Source organism: Chaetodon trifascialis, chromosome 6 (assembly GCF_039877785.1).
Source record: "Chaetodon trifascialis isolate fChaTrf1 chromosome 6, fChaTrf1.hap1, whole genome shotgun sequence".
NCBI classification, from domain to species: Eukaryota; Metazoa; Chordata; class Actinopteri; order Chaetodontiformes; family Chaetodontidae; genus Chaetodon; species Chaetodon trifascialis.
In genome coordinates, this window is record NC_092061.1 from 21,976,277 (window position 1) to 21,995,802 (window position 19,526).

Consider the following 19,526-nt stretch of genomic DNA (forward strand, 5'->3'; position numbering starts at 1 on the left):
GGCACAGAGAGAGAGACAGAAAAGAGTTCGGGTAGAAAGATAAGAGGACTGTCAGACTGGTGTGACAGCGACTCATCACAGTGGTCAGATCACTTTTAAAGTTAGTATTTACACTTTGCATGCTGTTTCCTTTTTAATTTTAATTTGGTTTGATTTTTAAACTTAACCTTTTGTTATTCAGCCATTTTTCTTGTGAGGGTAGCCACATGAGCAATCTCACATATTTACTAAAATGTCAGATGACTTAATAACACAGTGTTATTATAAACTTAATAACACAGCTCAGTCTGTCAGGTGTCCTCACAATCCAGTGTAAGGATTTATGTTTGTAAGACAACTATGAACACTGGGAGTCGTCAGTATTTTTCCATAAAATTCGCTGTGTTTCCTGTGTGGTGCGTACCTGCAGCCCTCTAGTGGACAGGTTCCCCACAGACACTGCCAGCGTCAGGAAGCCCAGGAGGACCACACACGTCTCCCCACACTGTTCCCACGACCACACCCTCATCCTGATTAGATTATAGAGAAATAAATAAAGACAGAAAGACAGAAATGAAGACAGGTTTAATACATGTACATAAAAAAATATATCTGGTGGCAAGAAACTGAACCTCAGCCAGCTCCACCAGGCACTGTTCTGTAACCTCTGACCCTTGTGAAGTATGTATAGAGTATGTAGTTATTTAATTTCTAGCCTGAAAAATAAACATCTCTCTGTCTATAACCCAGATTTCTAAAGACAGAATTGTTTCTCGGTGTGTTAAATACTAGAAGCCTTGATGCTCACTAAGCAGTTTTAAAACCGTCAGAGAAAAATGTTGGGAAAATGTGAAGGTACAGTGTAATGTTTCTGCCTAAATCTGCCTTGTGTCCCGTTTGTGATGAAAGACCATCAACTGCCAGACATCAGCAACCTCTAAAGTGCTCAACACTCGGCCCAACATCATACACGTGACAGTTTTCACCAAACACAGAGCAGTCAACCTTATGATTAATGTAGAGAACTTGGGCCAGAAATCCATCTGTGTAGCTAGATGGAAGCACCCAGTGATGAGTCTTTAACAAAGGCTGAAGGATACGAAGGGAAATATCATGACCACTAATGAGTTCTTGTGGCATTAAAAATCCACGTCTAGGCACTTATGTGAATTGTGGATTAAAGCATATTGCTGAGACGTTTGGGTGTTTTTTCATGTCTTTTCCCTCTCCAAATTGAGGCCTCTCAGCTTCCAAACCCACACAAGGGCCTGAAGTTGGATTTTTTTTATGCCACGGGAACACATTTGTGGTCGTAATATTTCCTTTCTGACTCTCCACTGAAATCCTTCGCCTCCAAGAACATCTGTGGTTGTTTAGGGGGGATACCTGAAGTGCTGCTGCTGTCTTTCACCTTTGCACAGAGAGGAGGGTGTTTGACAGTAAATCACGTCAGTGTTGATCTCACATTCAACATTCAAGAGCACACAGTGGTACAAACAGTTCAAACGGCTGAAAGTGGACACACACATCCATCACTTAATGAAGTGCAGAAAGCAAAGTTCCTGTAGCTCACTGATTTTACAATAAACTTTACATTTTGGTGGACTGATAGAGGCGTTTGTATTGAAATATTTAATCTATCCTATTTTAAGGAAAAACCTTCATCAACTGAACTTCATCAACAACAATGCGCACTATACTTCAACATATAGTTATAGTTCAACATTTTGTTTTTCCTTTCTAGATTTAAATGAGAAGATGGTTATCACTCTCATGTCATATGCATTAATTATGGAGCTTGAGTCAGGACATGGTTATGTAGCTTACCATAAAGACTGGAAAGCTAGCCCAGCTCTGCAGTACAGTCAAAAACACACTACCAACACCTAAAGCTCAAATTTGTTTTGCCTTGTTTGTTTCCTTGATTGTTTCTGATGCCTCAAGCTGTTTCCTCTAACCCTTTATTCTGAGTCCCCCTACAGGGATTCTTCCTTTGTCTAACAGCCTCCTAAATGCACTTAAATAAACAACGTTTCCAAGTGTTTATAAAGCTCCTGCCTGACTCACATTATTGCTTTAATTAAATTAGAGTTGTATCTTGTGAGTGCATATAAAGCTGGTAGCTGAAATATGTTCTGGATTACAGCATCAGGTGAACGCTGCTTCAAATGTAACCCAGTATGCATCACATCAAGTTTCCAAGCACGTCAGTGAAACAACAGCACGGCAAGTGGAGGGCAGTTTGTCAGACAATGCACGCTCACGCCAAAACGAGCGTGCCGGCTGCAGGTATTTGAATGTGCTGGCAGTCCATGGCGGGCTGGCGCTGGCATGTGGAGGGTGACACAGACAGGCTGTTGAGAGGCCACAGGTGTTGGAGACAGGAGTTGGACAGTGGAGGGGCCCGTGTAAAAGTTAAACAAGCCCCAGTGTGCTGGAAGGACCAAGGTAAGTTTCCTAGAACTTAACACAGGTAGGCCTTTGTTTGGCTCTTCAGACATAAGGAAACGTAGATGTCTGTATGTAAAGGCTGACATGAACAGGCGCAGACTTCCCGTGCAGGGCAGTTGTATATATATAAATATGAGTCTAATGACTCAATGAAGCCGTTGATTTAAAGGAACACTGAACCAAACATCTATGTTTAAAGCATAAAAGACTTATCCCAGCAGTCTGCAGAACGGCAACTTTGAAAAGTTTGTGTCGTGCTCCTTCATGGATGCTTGGATTCACAGCTGTTTCACTGCAAAAATGAAAATAAATTCAAAAAGTTTTTCCATAGTCCAGTTTTCTGTTGTTAATTTGTATGATTAGTATGTGAGAATAGTTATTATTATATTTCATTAGTACTGTTAGCTGTTTACCTTTATTGTACAGAACTATTTTACATTTATGAATATAGAGATAAAGAAGATGGGCCATTTCAGACAGCAAAGGCTATTCATTACCTTTGGAGTATATATCGTTTAAACCATCATCTCTGAACTAAACTGATTGCAAGAAGAGTTGTATCAGGATGTTGTGGGGGAAAACCTCCAGTTCCAAATGTAAATGGATAACGGTGCTGAGTGACAAACAAAAGCTTTTCTATTTTGTCATATTTTAGCATATATATATTAGAGTGTTTAGAATATAATGAGCACACAAACAGTGAATAGTGAAGAAGTTAGTGATGCTGCAGGGGTAGAACTTTATAGGGGCCTTTCAAAACCACAGGTGAAAAGGGTTCGATACTTTGACACTTGTTTGATATAACATAAGTCTACATACTGTACAAACTGGATTCAGTGATTCATACAGACACATAAAGCAAATATATCACAATGGAATTTTTTTTGCAAATCTGTTGAATTTAGAAAACACAAATCTACTAAATATTCAGCCTCTTGAGCCCAAATTTCAGGGACACATCTTCAGTTGCAATGTCTGAATCAGCAGAAGTTGGGGGAGCTGAATGATTTTGGGACACACTCCCAGCTAAGCTCATATATACTTATACATACTTACACCCTCATAGACACACACACACACACACACACACACACACACACACACACACACACACACACACACACACACACACACACACACAGTACGTCTAGGAAGGGGTTCATAGTACATCCCGTGTCCTCAGGTCCAGTTAGGCAGCCTTGTTAAAATAAGCAAACAGCTCGTCTCGCCCTGTTTGCAGTCTGGCTTTCTCTGGCACTAAATATTGGTGACAGGTGTCTTAAAGCAGGCGCAGCAGCACCTGGACTTCATTATCCAACCAGACACAGCTGGAGCCCGGCCAGCTGCCAAACACACACACACACACACACACACACACACACACACACACACACATACCCGTTATTATCACACCGTAGGAACCAATGACTGACAGGTGTCTGGTGGGATCCAGCCTTTCTGAAGGGTGTATAGACATGATTTTAACTGCTAAAATCATTATAATTTTTTGTGAACACAAAAATCACTTGAAACATCAAAAACTCTCAAAAAAAATTTTAACCTGACTTTTACCTCCCCCCTGAGGACCAGTCATGTTTTTCTATTGGCATCCAATCAACACCAGTTGTACACTGAAAAATTAATGACAAGCATTTAATCTAACTTATGTTGAATTGAAACCATAATAGTAAATAGTAAACCATATAATATTAGATTACATTAACTGAATCTAATAATCCGCACTGCCAGATTCCAGATTTTTCTTCCAAAACTGGTCAAATTCTGATTCTAAAATATAATTGTTTGGCAAAAATACAATTAAACAGTTGATGAACATGATGGATAATTTACCTGGCCTCTTTAAGAAATCAGGCTTGCTGCTCCAGCTGAACGGTCATATTGGTTCAAAACCATATGACACCATACTATCCATTCATACAACACTCCATCCGCATTTAAGATTCTTTCAATAGGTGTGGAGTCAAACAAGGAAGCCCAACAGCGCCTTTACTTCCTGAGGAGACTGAGGAAAGTTAACCTGGCTCGTCAGATCTTGGTCAACTTCTACCGCTGCACCATTAAGAGCACCCTGGCCAATTTCATCTCAGTATGGTACGGCAGCTGCACAGTCTCCGATCAGAAGGTCCTGCAACGGGTGGTGAAAACCGCCCAGTACAGCACTGGTGCCCAGCTAACTGCCTTCGAGGACCTCCAGCTCAAGCGGTGTCTAAGAAGGGCACACAGCATCAGCAGTGACAGCTCCCACCCCAACCATGGACTGTTTGCCCCCCTACCATCTGGTAGGAGGTTCAGGAGCCTCTGTTCCCATACCAGCAGGCACAGGAACAGCTTCTTCCCCAGAGCTATACCCTGCTCAACTCTGGCCACCAGCAGCCCCCCTTCCAACCCCCACCACCCTCCCATTGACATTGACACCCCCTCTACCACCTCATGCCCCCCCCCCCCATGACCCTCCCATTGATTGACACTGGCACACTCTCTTACCACCTCATGGCCCCCCCCACAGACATTGTTACCCCCCTCTTCCACCCCAAGAGACTACAACAAGATGAACATTTGTACTCAGCCCATGCCATACTGCACATATCACTTATATTTCATATATACCTCAACTGTTCACTTTTACTGTACTGCCATTTACAACCTGTTGCACATTTCACCTGTTTACATACCATGTTGCACATGTTTTTATGGTTTAATAGGAATCACTTGCACTACCTGCACCTACCTCATAGTGTTTATACTGTTTATACCTCATGCCACTTGCACTATTTACATGTATTTATATTTTGGATATTATGACTATTTGCACTTCTGGTTAGATGCTAAACTGCATTTTTTGTCTCTGTGTTGCCCTCTGACGATGACAATAAAGTTGAATCTAATCTAATCTAAAAAAAATGATGATTTCACTACTATATTTTGTTTACTGCTGCTCTTTAACTTGGCATGATTGAACACATCTTGCAAATAAAATCATTTTAAAACTGAATACTGGTTTATCAATTGATCTCCAACAAGTAGTACTGCTTTTATCAGTACTTTTCTGCATTTTTCAACTGTGCCATCAAAAGTCTCATCAATAAGATTCACTTCTCAACAAACTTTATTGTCTGCATTAAAATGAAACAGACAGTTTTTTGACTCCAAATATCCAAAAGTCACAATAAATGAAAACCTTTTGTTCTTAACCTCAAAAATGTTCAAAACAATCTCTGAATCAGTTCTCCAAAACAAGCACAGAGAAACTCAAATCATACATCCCCAAAAATCTGGACATCGTGTACATGACAAAATAAACATGTCCAATAACTTCAAGTCTGAATAAATGAACTTCACAACACTGTCAGCTGACAGAAGATCTCTACATATATGAACAGTCACTTGCGTCTTGCACTTTCACGCTTAATTGTAGTAATTCGGTTTTTGACATAAAACTTAACTGCTGTCCAGCTTCTCTTTTTAAGAGCTTCTGGAGAAGCTTTGATGCAGGCAACACACTCTGCTTTCCCTGGTACTTTACCACATTCAATGAAGGCCATTAGTGTTTTCTCTACAGCGTGGACCTCTGCGAAAGACCAATTCCTCCTCTTTGCGGTTCCTAGGAAAAACAAAAAAAGAAGACGACAATCAGGGGTGTACACTACAGGCATTCAAGGTACATTTACTTTCAGGATTGCACAACAAGATGCAAGTTTATACTCCCTTTCATTCACCTCTCACTGAGACTCTATGAAAACCTGATATGAACTGTCTCAACTCTACTCGCTTGTTTTGGTTTCCCCATCAGAAAATGTTGTGGCTAGTACCTGCTAACTGGGACTTTTTTAAGCATCACTTCCATTGAGGTTCAAACCGAGTTGAGTTGAGCTGATACCTCTTCAATATGAGGCGTAGTTTGTCCACCTCCTATCCAAAAGGACTTACCCAAAACAAATAGAGTATATCTTCACAACTACAAGGACTGTATGAATAATCTTGGTCTCAAAAGAAAGCTAACCCACCTTTGAATCATGTGATAGTAGCCAAATTCATTCAGACACTCGAAAGTGGACATACTCTATTTTTGTGTTTTCGTTGGATGCACATTTAATTTCTTGGGGTATGAATTATGTTTCATTTGGGAGGCGATGCTTGGTAAAGGCTTTTAGCTGAGTTTCTCCCCGTCATTCTGGTATGCTACAAGTTAGGATTGGTGTTAGTGTGAGCATTGACCGTCTGAACTGTGGCATCTCACGCTGCCCCCTGTGCAGGGGGTGCTCTTATACATGACGTGTAAACACTGCAGACCACTGATTAGTCAGAGAAAATCCTCACTAGTATTATCACTGGTGCAACACAGGAAATCCAGCACAAACTGGCATTAAATCCTGAATTCAATTGGTAACTTAATTATAAGTAGAGAATCATTATCAGCTAAATGTACTTTAAATATCAAAAGTAAAAGTACTCACTATGCAGAATGGAACCTTTTTAAAAGGTGTTATCATAGAATATTATAAAATTACTTTATCTCTTACACATACGTGTAAGAATATTTTAATGTTGTAGTTTATCAATGTGAAGCTTTTAGATGATTTGTATACCACTTGGTAGATTAGTAGCATAGTACTGCATCAATATCATATTTTTTTAAACAAGAAAAATAAATAAAAAATAAATAATAAAAGTGTGAAATAATTGTAGTGAAGTAAACAGTACAATATTTGCCTCTGAAATGTAGTGGAGTTGAAGCATGAAGTAGCATTAAATGGAAGAACTCATGTAAAGTGCAAGTATGCCAAAATTGTACTTTTGTACAGTACTTGAGTAATTGCACTTAGTTACTTTCCACCACTGCAAGGAGTGCATTTAGTGTGAAATACCTTTTTTAGGGTCACCACGGCCAGACTCGGTTTCCTCTCTTCTCCTTGATGTCAAGGATCCTGTTAAAATAATGATATGTCAAAAAATAAACTGATAGATAGATAGATAGATAGGAATTTTAGCCAATATTTTAAGTACTGAAAACATTTTTCTCTAAATGAAGTTTGTATGTTATTCCACTGTGTGAAATACCTGTTTCAGGGTCATCACCGTCATACTCAGGTCCCCATCTTTTTTTTGATCCTGAGGATCCTGTTAAAATAATGATATGTCAAAAAATAAACTGATAGATAGATAGATAGATAGATAGATAGATAGATAGATAGATAGATAGATAGATAGATAGATAGATAGGAATTTTAGCCAATATTTTAAGTACTGAAAACATTTTTCTCTAAATGAAGTTTGTATGTTATTCCACTGTGTGAAATACCTGTTTCAGGGTCATCACCGTCATACTCAGGTCCCCATCTTTTTTTTGATCCTGAGGATCCTGTTAAAATAATGATATGTCAAAAAATAAACTGATAGATAGATAGATAGATAGATAGATAGATAGATAGATAGATAGATAGATAGATAGATAGATAGATAGATAGATAGATAGATAGATAGGAATTTTAGCCAATATTTTAAGTACTGAAAACATTTTTCTCTAAATGAAGTTTGTATGTTATTCCACTGTGTGAAATACCTGTTTCAGGGTCATCACCGTCATACTCAGGTCCCCATCTTTTTTTTGATCCTGAGGATCCTGTTAAAATAATGAATGATAAGTATATACAACAGCTAAGTGGCAACACACTTCACTGTCTGAATGAAAGCATATATAACAAGACTTGAATAAAATAATCTAATCATTGTAATGGTACAGTACAAGCCTGTGTGTAAAAACAGGTAACTAGCCCAATGAGAAGGTGATTGGTTGCAATCTGCCATCTCTCCAGGACCTGCACATGGGTCCTGAGGCATGCAGGTAAGACTGTAGCTGACCCCTCCCACTCCGAACACAAACAGTTTGAAACAACCCCCTCCTGCACGAGGTTGCAGTCCATCAGGAGCAAAACCTCACGCCACAAGAACAGTTTCTACCCGTCTGCAGGTGGCCTCAACAAGGCATGGGACCCTAACTGACACTGATCCTCTGCTATGTTTGTTTGTGCATCAAATACACCAGAACAAATTTCTTGTCTGTGTAAACTTCCTGGGCAATATACTTGATTCTAACAAATGAAAAACAAGGAGTGCATTTCGTCAAATACCAGTTTGAAGGTCATCAGAATCAGACTCAGTTTCTTTTTTCCACTTCGGTGTTGAGGATCCTGTTAAAATAATGAACAATAATAATAAATCATTATTTTTTTCCATTTCTCAAGGAAACGAAGGAGAGAATGGAAAGGGTAGTCTCTAGTTAGTCTGTAGGATACCTGTGGATGCAATGCTATAACCCACCTGATGACAATGCAAAAGATGAGTCCTTCTCTGCCTCTGTCTCTGAGAGATCACTATTAGCTTCTGGCATTTCCTCTGAAAAGGATAACAAAACCAAATATAAAATTATTTTTTTATGTACATATATGCAGTGCTTAACAAATTTATTAGACCACCGCCCAAAGTAAGGTTTATGCCACAGCTGCCCTAAATTAACAGCATTGGTAATTACCAAAATAATTTTTTATGTTTCTGTAATGGTTAATACACCAATATGTGGAAGCTCTTTAACCGAAATTATATTTTTAATGCTAAAATATACTTATTATTGTTATCAAGAGGTCAGGCGGTGATCTTCCTGCATGTTTTTAGTGGGGGTATTTTTATGGATGATACCCCAGGAGAACGCAGGGAGAACATGCAAACTCCACACAGACAGGCCCTTTTTTCCTCGAGCAGCAGGCACTGAAGGCATGGTGGAGGATGCCACCAGCGCCCACAGCAGGATTCGAACCGGGACCTTCTACCTCTGAGGCAACAGTGTTACCACTTGTGCCATGCCACCATGCTACCATTATGTGTGAGAAAGGACTGTTTAGTCCGGTCAGTTTGTTATTTGCCAAATAAATAACAATAACATTTTCAGTTTTAAACACATTTGTGAAAGATTTCTAAAATATTTCTGTTTTCTTGTTTCTATGACAGGTGGTCTAATAAATTTGTTAAAACTGTACGTACATACATAAATACATACATACATAAATACATACATACATAAATACATACATACATATAGGGCTGGGCCAATAGAACGATAGCGATATGTCTCGCGATAGACACGTCATCAATATCAATATAAAATGCGTTCGATAATTTTTTTTTCTTCGTCGGAAGAAACCTGAAGTTGCGAAGCGAGGTTGGTTGCATGAACAAAGCCAACGTCCGCCAACCGCAGCACCACCGCACAAGCAGCAGACCACCATGCAGAGGTATCTGCTTCAGTGCCTGATGACAAATCATCTAAAAGGCACGAAGACGTAACGGAGGCAGCGACATATCATATAGCTAAAGACATGCTTCACTGAGCACTGAGGAGAAGCCAGCTTACAAACATCTCTGACACGTGCTTTTTTTTTTCTTAAACACACTCGCAATAAAAATATAATTGAATAGTTCATGTATGTTTAGAGTAAGAAGAGTGATTAAAGTTGTTCATATGTCTAGGCTGGTTTTATAGTTCAGTCAGTGTTACTGTGCTGTCTGTCATGTTTGTTTGTATGTTACAGATGTCGTCTACCTCAGTTTCTGCTGTGTTTCTAAAACACTGCACATATGTGAAAACATTTTATTCAGCAGAAGGTGAATCAGTTGTGAACTTTCTGCACTAAACCTGCAGAAAAAAAGTTCTCAGGTTTCTCTGTTTACATTTTTACACTTTTTTTTTTACATTTATTATTTGAGTGTTTTCCATGGTTTTGTTGACATTTCCTTTCCTTTCTGCCTTGACAGCTGAGGGATTATAATCAGAGGAAGGTTCAATTTAAAATAAAAATGTTTAAATTGAATGTATTTTTCTCACTGTCCTTATTTTAAATAGGTCATAAAAAATATCAATAATTATCGATATCGACCAATATAAAACACTTATATCGCAATAGAGTTTTCAGCCATATCGCCCAGCCCTACATACATACATACATACATACATACATACATATATATTCCATTTACCATTGGGATCGATTTGGATTTGGTCCAGGCTCATTCCCTTGAAGTCTGACAGTCGGCCTTGTTCTAGGGCAATCAGCACTTTGCTGACTTTAGCCAACTGCAGCGTCCCCTCAGGTAGTCTATAGTACTCCCTATGGACCCGGATGTCGTGGCCCAGGAAATTTGCAAGTATGTCCATCTCATTATCTTGCAGGTTCAAGACTGTGGACAATGTCGATATGTGCTTTCTCAACTTGGTTGAGGACAGTGTTTCAGGATGCTTGGCCCCACATTCCCTTGCAATCTGTCTGATGGCATCCGATCCCCTTAAGTGAGTCTCTGCTTCAGGTCTGGAGAAGAAAAAGGGATTTTCATCAGGCACACCACAGGCCCGCCGATGTGCAACCAGGGCGTCCATTGACAAAAGCATGTCTGGCGTGAGAAGGATAGGAACCTTTCTGTTTCTTTTCCCTTTTATCTCAATCCGCTGAAAATGCTGGCAAAGCTTCTGCTCCAACTCTGAGAGTCCTTGTGCCAAATCTGAATGGACCCCTGAAGTGTCCCGTAAAGTGAATGCACTAAGCAGCATCTTCGACACCTCACCCTCTCTTCTTCGGTTGAACAGGATCACCTCACACAGAGTCAAACTGGCCAGCTTGGACCAGTTTGTCTTACTTTGATCACTCTCAAGTCTGTTTCGGTACTCTTGTCTGCACTTATCAAGATACAAGTGCATGTTCTTCACATCCTCAGTGAAAGGGAGGAGCTGAGGAGTGTTCCATTTCCCCTCTTTCAGAGTTTGTAAGGCACGTGATGATACACACACATCCCACTTTTTCTCATAAAGACCCCTGCTCCTCTCCAGATTCTTAAGAAAGTCCTCATTGTCAGACTCAGCCATTTTTGCATCACACTCAAGAATGTCTGCAATCTTCTTGAGAGTATGCCCCAGTTTCAGAGCCAATGATGGAGTTTTGTATGTGTTTGTGTCTTCATCAAAGCCTGCCACATCCTTTACTGCATCAACTACACGGTTGAAGTTGGAAGGAACATAGAAGTCCTCAATTCGTTTCAGTCTGCCAGATTTCCGTGACTGCAGAATCAGTCGTCCTATTTCCCGCATTTTTTGTCTAATGTACTCATGTTTGGTCTTGTCATGTCCATGCTTTGAATACAAATGTTCTCCAAATCTCAAAATGCTTTTCTCCTGTCTGATGATGTTTGTAACTTCATCTTGGTGCATTGCATTTACCAGCTCCCAAACTTTTCTGCCAACACCATCTGGGACGGGCTGTGCATAGGCACAAAGTGACTGGATTCGACTTTTACCTGGCTTTGTTGTGTTGCATTTTTGTGCAAGCTTGCACCTGGACATGTGTCTCCATAATGATTTTCTTTTAAGGAGAGCTTCACAGTTTATGCAGTGCATGTAGTCACTTGCTTTCATCGGTTGTTCAGGTTGCTGTCTTGGGATTAGTGTTCCACTACCAGCTTTTAGAACCTCATTATTATGAGCACGGTTTCCCTTGTTTCTAATGATGTCAAAATGCAATTTTCGTTCCTTTGATTTCAAAGGAAAAGACATTGCTTTAGCCACAGCTGTTTCGTTGTTGTGTTTGCGAATCAAGTGCCTCGACATTTTACAGCATTGCTCGGGACAGTAAAGACAATAATGTTTTTTATCATAAACCCTGGAACCATCTTTCTTTTTTTGCAGTGTCATTACTGACACCTTTCCCGGGTTTGTTTCACAGTTTTCACCTCCTGCTCTCTTACGGACATTCACAGAGGAAGTTTTGGGCAATGTCTTTCTCCTTTTCTTTTTCTTCTTCTTTGGTTTCTTCAGTTCCACAGGAACCTTTCCTGTGAGACTGTAGGATCCCTCGGAACTGCTTTCACACACTGAGTCTGTTGATGGAATGTAGTCATCATTGGTGCTTGGAATGCTGCTCATAGACGTTTCTGGCACATCAGACACCCCGGGCAGCTGTTCCATGTATTCTTTGGTAAGCTGGAAATGAAATACACAAGACACATAGCTAAATTATCTGCAAGAAACATTAAATGGTATGTAAGGTATGAAAATCTACCACTGTCTATGACACCCTCTTATAACCTGGGCACCCAAACCTTGTGTGCCATTTAGGAATAGGGTAAGGCTATGACATTCACTGAGGTCCATAAGATATAAATTCCACTATGTTATTTACCAAAGGATTACTTGGAATGAATGCTGAAGAATTTAGCTGGCAATTTAACATTTTTCTTCTTGTATATAGAAAATTCTAGTTAAAGAGGACATGAAACATTCTAATTCTTATTTATTTCACGCAGAATTAAGTGTGCAGGAATACGTCTGTGATTTTTTTTAAGATGAAAAGTGCTTTTTTTTCCTTCTTGCATCAGCAATAGTGCGGTTTGTTTTGGAGGAAGAGCAGCTGATGGTTTCTGCAGGTGCTGAGAAAGTAGGCAACACAGTGTGGTGCAGGTGTGGCAACTGCAGGGCAATGTGCATCCCGACAGAGTGTATTTGTTCTCAGGAGGTGAACATGGGCTTCTTCTGGGGGATTTTCCTGCATCACTTTATGCCACACCTACCAGATGCTTTGCTGCAGGAGGGAAGTGTTGAGCTGGAAAGGCTCAACTGAAAGATCATTATGTCCAGAATACAGTCTGCCCTAGCCAGCTTTATAGTTCACTGGCTAATGTCCTCATCAAAATTGCAGGTTAATCATGCTAACTTACTTGTGTGCCACAATTGTAAACCTGCCAGCGTGTCATTAGCCAACCAGCTCACTGGTTAGTTAGCTTACTCGTGTAGCCGTAATGCCACAGCAAACTCATGTAGCGTAATGCCACACACTAACTAGCTAGTGAACCGGCTGGCTAATGTCACACCAGTAAGTTTACCAATGTGGTAACATTAGGTTTATTGTGGCGTTACCTTGCTAGCAGAAATGGAAATGTGGATCCTGTGGCTGCAGATGATGTGATGGTTGAGGCGAGGCAGTGTACACTGATTGCAGACTGAGTGGGTCTCTAACTATAAATTAGAATCTATTTAAGTTACTCATATTGAATTTGGAATGTTGATGATCCCTTTTCCAGGAAAGATTCTTTGCCTCCTCTTGGCTCCTCCTGCGCTCCACAAGCTGCAACTCCAGCGAATTTCACAACAGATTTAACATGGATTGAAAATAGTTTAACTGTGTTTTTTTTATGTGTATGGGAAAAATAAAGTAATCTAGAATCTTGAATGAGTGTTTTATTAATTATATTGATTGTTTGATGTTTATTAATGTAGAAATGAAGTGAAATAATCATTGTAGTTATTATGTAATAATAGAGAGGGGGACTCTGGCGTTTGAGAGCACCTAGCCAGCGACAGAGAACCGACTGCCGCTTTAGCGGCTAAACATGAAAATGCTGCCTTAGTTTTTTCCTCTGTAGAATTCATTGCTACAGCGTGGAGGTACAAGAATGACCTCCCCTGCAGTTCTTCTTTCCTTGTGGTTCCATTTTGTCACTGTTGTCACCAGTGGAGTATTGAAAGACCTCGATCCAACCAACCTCGTGACGTCACGCTCTATGCCAAGACAATATGACTGTGCCCTTGTTTGACAAAATAAACTTTGGGAATTAATTTCCTTTCTTACAACTTATTAACTATGTTAGGCATTGGCTAATGTTTTGGTGTGGAAAACCTTGCATTAATTTTTGTAAACATTAAGTGTTTCCTGTCCCCTTTAAAAATGACACTATTGTTTTCTCTTGTAAAACTGTCCTGCTAGTTTTCATTATACAAACTTACAAATATGCTGTCAGTCCTAGTAAGTGGCGGCACATCTGGCTCATCTCCCAACCCAGAGCGAGAGCTTTCAGGGGTGTCTTGGACTCTGCTGTCCTCTAACACAAGGCCTGTTTCCTATGAAGGAAAAAACAATATAAAAGCACTGGCAGAAAAAACTTACTGTAATGCATTGAAAAAGGATATGAAACATGATTTGTAACTTACAATCACTTTTTTCCTACACTGCCAAATCATTCACTACTTACTTGTGTTTTAAGAACAGCTTTTTCCTGCTCTACAGTTATTCTATCAGCCTTTACGAATCCCCCATCAGCCGATCTCTAGTTTGAACCATGTTTGCTGCTTTTTCTGTATGTATGACTGCTTAACTCACTCTGATACAAACCTGCACATTATGAAAAAGCTGAGGAGCTGCAGACAACCAAATGTAGATGCATGCTAATAGTTCCAAAATGCAGTAATTTTTCCAATTAGTAACAATAGCAGTGGGGGCTGTACACAGTTTTACAGTGTTTGCCATGAGTAGGCTAGTTTTAGCTTTGGTGATAGCCTACAGCTTGCATACAACAACTAATGAATTATTTTGTCTCAAACACCCACATTTCAAAAAGTGCAATCTTGTAGCTCAGAATAGAATACTGTTCTGAATGCATTCTTTTTTTAAACACATTTTTAAAAAAGCAAATCTTTAGTAATGAAAAAGAAATGATAAGAGTATCGATAATAGTAGTAGGAGGCCCTTAAAACCACGCTGCTGTCTTGTTGACGGTGTGATATATGGCGTCATCAACCACGTTTTCAGTGGATAGCCCTTATTACCTAGCAGCCACCCATCCAGAGGCGTGTCCCCTGAAAGACTGTAGGACGAAAATCCAAATGCGCTGGCTGATTATGACGACACCTGCCCCTACTGCGCCGCAACACCCATCCTGGCGCACCTCTGTACACCTCAGTTTACCAAAATACCAAGTGCGCCTGCCTGCGCTGCACGAAAATACCACTGCGCGGGGTGTGCAGCCTGCGCCGTGCCGGCGGCGGAGTCGAAAATAGAGCCCAGAGTCTTTATACAATGAGCAATGAGATAACAGAGAGCACCGATGCTAAAATGCTCCCTCTCTTCATTCTGCAAAAAGCATGTACGTAGGGTTAGGGTAAGCATTATCTGTAGCCAATCAGATGGCTCCTTCTGTTTCAGGGCAGAGTTGAGTGTGGATTTGAGTGTATCATTTATGTAATCATGTAGCGTTACATCCATCCACGGTGTTAAATATACCCACAGGTCCACCTCAACATCGAGTCTGGTAGCTGCTCTCCACAGGTAAGTGTTAAGTCATGCATCACTAAATATGTTAATGTTTACATTAAACCAAATCTACACTTAACCCTGCCCTGAAACAGAAGGAGCCATCTGATTGGCTACAGATCATTCCCTGTTGAAAACCCACACAATTCTGGTTAAGTTCACACACAGTTTGCATATAAATGTAACATCCAAATATGTTTTGATGAAATTTGAAAATATTTTTTAATACTTAGTTGTGGATTTCTACTACATTTATTGAACACTCGAAATATTTGTATGTGCATCAGAGATACATTGTTAACCTTATTTTTTGTCTGCGTGCTGATCTGACTCCATAAACAAATCCCATGAAACCCCACACGAACAATGAATTGATCAGACTACTGCAGTACAGTATTGCCTGTTCTCCAAAATCTTAAAAACACATCAATGAGCTGCACTGTTCACATCGGTCACATGTTCCTTCATCACCATGAACCTGGGCACTGCAGTTTATTTGGTGTCCACCCCACATACATGCACTTCATTCTGATATAAATTCCTGCAGATAAATGTCAAAAGCTGTAAATTCGGACAAAAAAGAAAAACATGAATAATCCTATCTATAATGATTGATGCATGTGAATATGCGCCAGTGTCACATGCTCATTGACATACTGCGCACATAACAGCACCGCTACTGACAAAACTTCTAGTGGAAACACTGATGAACATTGTGTCACATTTGAAGATCAGAGCCCATCATCATTACCTGTGCTTGCCGTTGGACATACTTCATGTACTCCGATACACATTTGTTGTACCGCCTGTTCAGGCGTTGTATCCTGGCCCTTATCCTTGTGCACTGTCCACTCTGTCTGCAGGTTAAACAAAACAATTGATTTAACATCTGTATACCTAGAAATGCATATTTTTTAAACTTATAATGAAAATGTCTATAATTTGATGGGTGACCAGCTGCTCTACAGTTTACCTGGTTATATTTCAGTCAACTGTTTCTCAGACCTCTCATGGAGGACCCCTCATCCTACATATTTTATATATCTCCCTGCTCCAACACAGCTGTACAGCTTAAATAAATGGTCAGCTTCAGGAGTTTATGATATGTGATTTTGGTAATCACTGTGTTGGAGCTATCAATAAAACCTAATCATGTTTACAGCTTCTGGAGAAAATTTCTGAGGGAAAATCACTTCCTATGTTCTCCTTTACAGCCAGGCCACACTATATACCTGAGTGCATGTGTGTGGCTGAACCGGTTGCTATTTATTTCGGCATCCATGCTAACAGCCACAGAGCCTGTTTGAGCGGCTCATTTAAAGATTCGGGGTCTCACCTACTTTTCCTGCGACACACACAGTTCACAGCAGAAACACATAGTGAAAATGATATGTTCATAGTCATACTGACATCATACCAGCAACATTAGCACTTTCACTACAATTTCAGTGCCCATTTCTTTAAAATATGTCACAGACCTGAAAACCAATCCTTTCATTTGTTAACAAGGCTTTTCTTAAATGGCGTTTATCAAAGGCAAACAGAAGAAAAGTGAGACTATACTTTATATTTGACGTTACATGAATGAAACTGTAAAAATATAAACTAGGCAGTAAGGGTGGTTATTAAAGACCATACAAGTGATAAACGTTACCAGTTCTTTTATAGGTACTTTTTAGCGGTTTGGTGTAATTAATTATCAGGCTGCAGCCTCACGTCCTCCACACACACACACCCTCCATCTCTCCTCACTATAAACTGCGCACCTGCAGGCCCTGAATCAGCGCTCTCATTGCGCTGTCCCACCGCTCCGAGTCCGACACAGACGCCCCCCTCCCGATAAAAGGAGTAAGGAAGAAGCAGCTCTTCTAGCACTAATAATTCTAATAATAATAATCATAATAAAAACAATATAACTGTTTCTTACAATCAGACAGTTTTTGCACGGTCAATAAAATTTAAAGCTGGCTCGGTTTGTCTGTCTGTTTCACTGCGCTCTCCCTCACGTCCAAAACGGCTTTATTAAGATTAAAAAAATTTATCTGCTGTTCTAAAACCACAACTTAGCAGATGCTTGATTAGACCTGTACTTAAATGAAGATTTTTTTCTTATAAATGACTCAACACTGGAAGCTACCGACACGTGTCGCAGGTGAAAAATGCTAATTGTTAACATTAATTACACATTCCTCTTTCCTCTCCTCAGCCCGCACCCCGTAATATTACAGTAACACATAAGGCCAGCCAAGTAAAAGTAAGAAACAATACGGCAGTCCATTAACGGAAAAATGCTAAAATACCAGCTCTGCATTGTACAGTTAGCTAACAGTATCGTCCAGCGCTATCCGCTGACAAGCTAGGTCGCGTTAGCATTAGCAATCCATGCTAATATAAAAATCAGTGAGCTTTAGCTGCAAACACATTAGCCACAGTGCTTAGCCTAATTAATAATTACTGAAACTTAATTTTATGTATGGTTACTTGCCTCGTTTTCATTTTGATTCGACGTCAATCAATGTTTTTCACTTTCCACGATGATCGTCTCTCCTGCTTTTGTCGCTCTCTCTGCTGCCACCGTCGCTCTGTCCGCTCCGCGTTCTGACTGTCTCCGCTGCTTGCTCGCATGCTCCTAACCACACCCTTGATCACGTTGGGTGGGGGATGGGCATAGGCAAAATGGGGACCGCAAATGTCAGGAAAAGTGTGTTTCCCCCTCACCTCTTTGGTTCAATGGAAATGTTATTGCATTACTTAACTGGTGTTCCACCAAATATTTGTGTGTCCAATAGTAAAATATTTTAATATTCTAAATTAACATTGCAAACTTGTGATGAAATGTGCTTAAGTTTACATGTCTGTTCAAATATGAGAATTGTATAATTAAAGTTGTAGTTATTACTACTAGGTAAGTACTAGTAGTTAAAAGATAATTCCAGTACTTTTAAACCTAGGCCCTATTTTTACATATTTTGGGTTTGAAATGACCAGCAGATACAAAATGTTTTGGAATTGGTCCAGTAGATCGCCTCAGCCACCAGCCTCCATTTGTCTAGTCTACTTGAAGGACAGCGGATACTTGTATATTTCTTACCAGAAGGCAGCAGGGTGAACAGGCTGTGGCAGGTGTGGTCATTTAATATCCTCTGGGCTCCGCGCAGGCACATACTCTCACCAATATCACTGATGCTTGGTAGATGGCTACCGATGATTTTCTCAGCTATTTTAATTACCCCCTTCAGAGTCCTCCTGTCCTGGGCTGTGCACAATACATATGAATTTGTGATGTTTCCAGTCAGAATGCTTTCTATTGCTTATCTGTAAAAGCTGACAAGAACTTTTGCAGGCATTTACTTTTTTAAGTTTCCTCAATCTGTGCTCTCAAAACAGTCCTGCGCATTTAGGAAAAACAGTTCTGAGGGTTTCTGGTTAAAATCTGTAGCCTCAGTTTGTATACATGTTGGCACACTGTTAACTGCAGTCCTAGTTTGTAGTCTACAGTGTATTATCAGCACACTGCTGACTGTTGCAGCCTCAGTTTATATGTCAGCACAATGCTAACTGTTGTCCCAGTTTGTACAGTAATATCAGCACACTGGTTAACCTCTGTAGTCTCAGTTTTTATAAATGTCAGCACACTTTTGTAGTCTCAGTGTGTAGCCTACCGTATAATATCAGCACACTGGCTAACTGTTGTAGCCTCAATTTGTATAAATTACAGTCAACTTTAAATTAGATTCAACTTTATTGTCATCATCAGAGGGCAACACAGAGACAACAAAATGCAGTTCCTGTGCTTGCTGGTGTGGGAACAGAGGCTCTTGAACCTCCTACCAGATGGTAGGGGGGCAAACAGTCCATGGCCGGGGTGGGAGCTATCACTGCTGATGCTGGGTGCTCTCATTGTAAGAACAATGAGAGGTGATCAGACTGTCCCGGGTGGGGAAGGGGTGTGGC

At 40.2% G+C, this 19,526-nt stretch overlaps 2 protein-coding genes across 2 annotated transcripts in view; both read right to left on the reverse strand.

Annotated features, from left to right (window-relative positions):
- The window catches only part of adamtsl2 (ADAMTS-like 2), a 48,767-nt gene that overhangs the window by 20,042 nt on the left and 9,199 nt on the right, over positions 1 to 19,526 (reverse strand). The window contains exon 2 of the mRNA XM_070964714.1: positions 404 to 509. Coding sequence (XP_070820815.1) covers positions 404 to 508 — 105 coding nt within the window. The 5' untranslated portion in view covers position 509. The remainder of the gene's footprint in view (positions 1 to 403; positions 510 to 19,526) is intronic.
- On the reverse strand, positions 10,194 to 19,473 carry LOC139332204 (uncharacterized). The gene is made up of 6 exons (XM_070963940.1): positions 19,404 to 19,473; positions 18,664 to 18,828; positions 18,099 to 18,292; positions 16,376 to 16,429; positions 14,270 to 14,383; positions 10,194 to 12,469 (listed from the first exon to the last, which is right to left on the reverse strand). The coding sequence occupies exons 1-6, from the start codon at positions 19,471 to 19,473 to the stop codon at positions 10,412 to 10,414; spliced, it is 2,655 nt and encodes an 884-aa protein (XP_070820041.1). The 3' UTR covers positions 10,194 to 10,411.

Excerpts from the sequence above, each read along its gene's own strand:
- LOC139332204 (XM_070963940.1), bottom strand. The coding sequence starts at position 19,473 with ATGAGAGCACCCAGCATCAGCAGTGATAGCTCCCACCCCGGCCATGGA. Across the intron at positions 16,430-18,098 it reads AGAGACGATCATCGTGGAAA|ACAGAGTGGACAGTGCACAA; the intron begins GTGAAAAACATT and ends TTTAACCTGCAG. Across the intron at positions 14,384-16,375 it reads ATACAACGCCTGAACAGGCG|GAAACAGGCCTTGTGTTAGA; the intron begins GTACAACAAATG and ends TTTCCTTCATAG.